The 4,231-nt window shown below is 49.2% G+C and overlaps 1 protein-coding gene across 1 annotated transcript; it reads left to right on the top strand.

The window, feature by feature from the left end:
- The first annotated feature begins 3,073 nt into the window (after positions 1-3,073).
- On the top strand, positions 3,074-3,856 carry LOC131668560 (uncharacterized). Its single transcript, XM_058942844.1, has one exon. The coding sequence runs from the start codon at positions 3,074-3,076 to the stop codon at positions 3,854-3,856; it is 783 nt and encodes a 260-aa protein (XP_058798827.1).
- The last annotated feature ends 375 nt before the right edge of the window (positions 3,857-4,231 follow it).

The raw sequence follows: 4,231 nt of genomic DNA, 5'->3' as shown, positions 1-4,231 counted from the left end.
TGGAAAAGTGGAATGCTAATCACGTTACTCAAAGGGGTTGAAAAACCCGAGAACGAGATTAAATCATATAGACCCGTATGTCTACTCCTTATAGTGGGAAAGATACTCGAGAAGCTTGTGATTCAAAGAATATCCAACATTCTTAATAGTTCGGACTGGTCTTCGGAAGATCAATTTGGCTTTAAGGCAAATAGATCTACAGAGGACGTCATTAGAAGATTACATGAAATAGTAGAAGAGGCAGAATCTGATCCGTCGACCAAGTACGTAGCCGCTATTCCGCTGGACGTCTCAGGAGCATTCGACGCCTTCTGGTGGCCAAGCCTGCTTTCCCAATTGAAAGAAAGAAATTGCCCGAAGAACATCTACAAGCTCCTCTAGAGCTACTTCAGTGATCGAGAGGTGGGAATATATGCTCACTTCGAAGAAACACTGAAAACAGTGACGAAGGGGTGCCCAGAGGGTTCAGTATTTGGACCGGTTGGCTGGAATGTCATCTTTGACAAACCACTTCGGGCAATCAGGGATGCAGGATACGAAGTACTAGCCTACGCAGACGATGTACTTCTTATCATTAAGGCGAAGACACGTATTGATTTTGAAAGACAAGCCCAAGAAATCATTAATATAATGATGAACTGGTGCAAGTCTGACAAAATGAAGTTGGCAGTGGAAAAGTCAGCACTAATATGGCTTAAAGGCCAGCTAAGCGAGAATAGGAACCATACAGTCAAAATTGGGAAAGACAACATTAGAACGCACAAATCAGTCAAGTACCTAGGAATCACGATCTCGAAGGGCTTCCGATTGGAAGAACATATTCGAAACGTAGTTAAAGACTGTAATAACACCTACTTCAAGCTAAGTAAAATAGCAAAAGCGAACTGGGGCTTAAAATTCAATTCCATGAAAAAGATATATAATGGTTTCCTACTATCGAAAGTTACATATGCCGCTGCGGGCTGGTGGCAAAGAACTAACATCAAACAACAATCTGCTTTAGAAAGATTGGAGCGATCAGTTTTTTGCAGAAAACTCAAAGCCTACAAATCGATCTCTCATGAAGCGGCGCATGTGCTAGCAGCCTCTCGACCAATAGCTCTAGAGCTCGACGCGAGAGTTGCAAAGTACTGCGTCAGGAAAGGGAAATCGATTAAAATGCACGGCATCCAAATTAAATCCGAAGAACTTCGATCGGGCAGACTAAAAATCTCGAAAGCCATACAACTTATCAACGATGAAATCGAAAGGGTATGGCAGGAGAGATGGAAGTCAGCCACAAATGGCAGGAGAACGTACTGCTACTTCCTAGTAATCAAGGACAGATTAAAGAAGAGGTGGCTAAATCCCAATCACTACACAGTCCAGTTTATGACTGGACATGGCGCTTTTAAGTCATACCTCCACAAAAGAGGACTATGCGAAGACCAACTGTTTAACTGTGGGGAAATAGATAGTGAAAGTCATATTCTTTTTAACTGCGAAGATATAAGGGAACTAAGGAAGCCATTAATAGAGGCTGTTGAAAAGGAGGGTCATACATGGCCATGCCCGTAAACGGCCCTAGTATCTAGCAGGAAAATCTACAAAGCCTTTGAAGACTTTGCTAGAAAAGTCATAGAGCCCAGAGAGGGAGCACCTATAACAAAAGAGAAAGCGCACAAAAATAGTCACGAACTATGGTAGAAAGACGACGCCTCTTACAAGCTCCCTGACCAAAGGACAAAAACTCCCACAATAACCTAATTTTTGAAACTTTGAACGCAGACAAGCTTATAAAGCTTGAAACTTTGAACGATAATTTTTGAACATCATCTTCAGAACTAAAATCTGTCCTAGCTGAGTTTCTCTTCTGACATCCCAATTTGGGTTGGCCTCTGCGGGGTAGTGGTACCAGGTCAAGCAAATCTCATAAGATTTGTACGCTGCGTGCTTCCGACGCAGTAGACGTTGGGGTAACTAGAGTCCCGTCGCGCCCAAACCGAGGGTCAAGCCTTTAGTTCCGCTCTCCTTGAGCGTTGATCCTTGAAAAGATCGGTACTCCTCTCGAGGAGGTCGCCGCCTTAGATGAAAAAGGTTCCGACTCGCTGTGTGCGTCAGGGATGTCGCAGCAAACTTGACTTCCGGATCTCCAAAAATGTTTGAAAGCGAAGGAGTCAAAGACAGTGGGCTATACCAACCTGTTGGTGCCCAGTGAGAAAGGTGGTAATGTTTGATTACGCTGTGCCTCCCTCAAATCGGAAAAGTATGACAACACACAAACACTAACTGTCCCTATCTACCACCCTGTCAAACCCACCGTGCGCGTCTCCGTCGCGACAGGGAGGAAACGCTGGAGCGGTGTGTATGTATTTGCATACACATCGCTCCAGTAGGCCAAGCTCGGGGGGCCCCATCAGATGGCGCCTGGTGGGGCGATCCTTGGGCTTCGGGGCGGCCTGCTCTTCGAGCAGCGTTGACCGAACCCCTTGGACCTCTGGCCTGCGGAAGCGTGGAGTGGTGCGGTGTGAGTCAGTGGGAGAGGGTACAGGGCTGAAACTGGGAGCCCCTCCTTTCGGAGGGAGGGGAGTGCAAGCCCAGGCCGCGCGGTAGTACCGGGGCCCGGGTCAAGTTCGCCACTTGATCGGGCTGCCCCGTAGCAACGCGTGTAAAAACCGCTGTTGTCCGAAGCGCTCCGGGTGGCACCCGGGCGGGTAGCGTTAGGAGGCAGCGGGTTGCCGGCCCCGAGGCCACTCCCATTGATAAACACCGTGTAAGCTCCGCGTGGAAGTAGGTTGGGGGTTCTGGGGGGGAGGGAGGCGTGGTTGCCCCGTTGCTCAGGGGCTATCAAGCCAAATTTAGTATGAAAATGGAGAATCAAGAAAAAACGTTAAAGTTGCATGACCAATCGGGTAACCCAGCCCACAAAAACGCGTTCCTGAAGGGGAGCAGCGAGGAAAGAAGTACATCCCTCTCGTCTTAGGATGGTAAGGAGGAGGAAAGGGGAGCGAGATCGAGATCCCGCTCTCCGAAGGGAAAGGAAGGGGAAAGGGAGACGATAGGAAGAAAGGTAGGAAAGAAGGAGAGACAGAAGATGAAGAAGGAGATGGAGAAGAAGAGAGCAGAGGCGCTAGTGAGAAGAAGGAAGATAGAGGAGGAGAAGAAGATGAGAGAGGAGGAGGACAAGAAAGAAATAGAGAGGAAGGAATCGGAAAAGAGGGAGAGGAAAAGGAGGGATATGGAGAGAAGACGGGAGGACGAAAAGGGGTGGGAGAACAGGAAAGAGGAGGAGAGGGAAGGGGAGGAGAGGATGGAAATGGGGGAGGCCTCGCAGGTGTTCGGGAAGAGGAAAATAATGGACAGAAACATGGGAGGGAACAAGGACATTTATATAGTATGCGAGGACTTGAGGAATGGGCCCAAGATCATAAAAAAGGATATAGGGGATAGGGAATTGAGTAGGACTAGGGAGGGGAAGAGGGAGGAGGAGGGGAGTGTGGACAGAAAGAGCGAGAGGGTAAAGGAGGCGGAAAGGAGAAAGATAGAGGCGGAGGAGGAGGAGGCGCGGGAGGACGCACTGACCAAGATGCGGTCCATTACCCGGGACCTTATGAGCATCCTGTTGACGGATGCCAATAAGGTGACAAATTGGGTGGTGGATCGCGTAATGGGACAGTGCGTGAAGTATGAGGAATTGATACAGGGGCTGATAGTCGAGAAAGCGAAGGTGGAAGGGGAGATGAGGGGGTATGAGAAAAGTGGGAGGGAGCTAGTGGAAATGGTGGGGCATGCATGGGGGGGGGTGAAGGAGGCGCTGGAAGGCGTCGAAAGGAGGGGTACGGGAGCTGCAAGGAGGGGAGAAGTGGTAGAGGAATAGCTAATGAGGTCGGATCTGGAGGTCATAAACTGCCCGACAGAGCAGTACACCTTCTCGGGCCCACGCGGCCAGAGTGACATTGATGTCACACTGAGTGCGGGGACTGAGGAGGGGTGCACAATAGACTGGGAGGTAAGGGAGGAATGGCCACTAGGGGACCACAATCCCATAATAATAGAAATGAGGGTGAGAATGGGGAGAGGAGAGGAGATAGGAAGGAAGGACAGGAGGATTAGGTGGAGGCAGGGAAAGTGCAATTGTTACAGATACGCGGAGGGACTGAGGGAGAAAGCGGAAATGACGGGGTGGGATAACTTCAAGGGTATGGAGGTCAACGTGAAAGTGGCAATATTGAGTGAGTGGATAACTAGTATG

Source organism: Phymastichus coffea, unplaced genomic scaffold, assembly GCF_024137745.1.
Source record: "Phymastichus coffea isolate CEN01 unplaced genomic scaffold, Cenicafe_Pcof_1.1 PCOF00080, whole genome shotgun sequence".
NCBI classification, from domain to species: Eukaryota; Metazoa; Arthropoda; class Insecta; order Hymenoptera; family Eulophidae; genus Phymastichus; species Phymastichus coffea.
The sequence above is the reverse complement of the archived record's forward strand: the minus strand, read 5'-3'. Positions and strand labels throughout refer to the sequence as shown.

Bases quoted from the DNA above. Each gene is read 5' to 3' on its own strand.
- LOC131668560 (XM_058942844.1), top strand. From the start codon at position 3,074: ATGAAGAAGGAGATGGAGAAGAAGAGAGCAGAGGCGCTAGTGAGAAGA.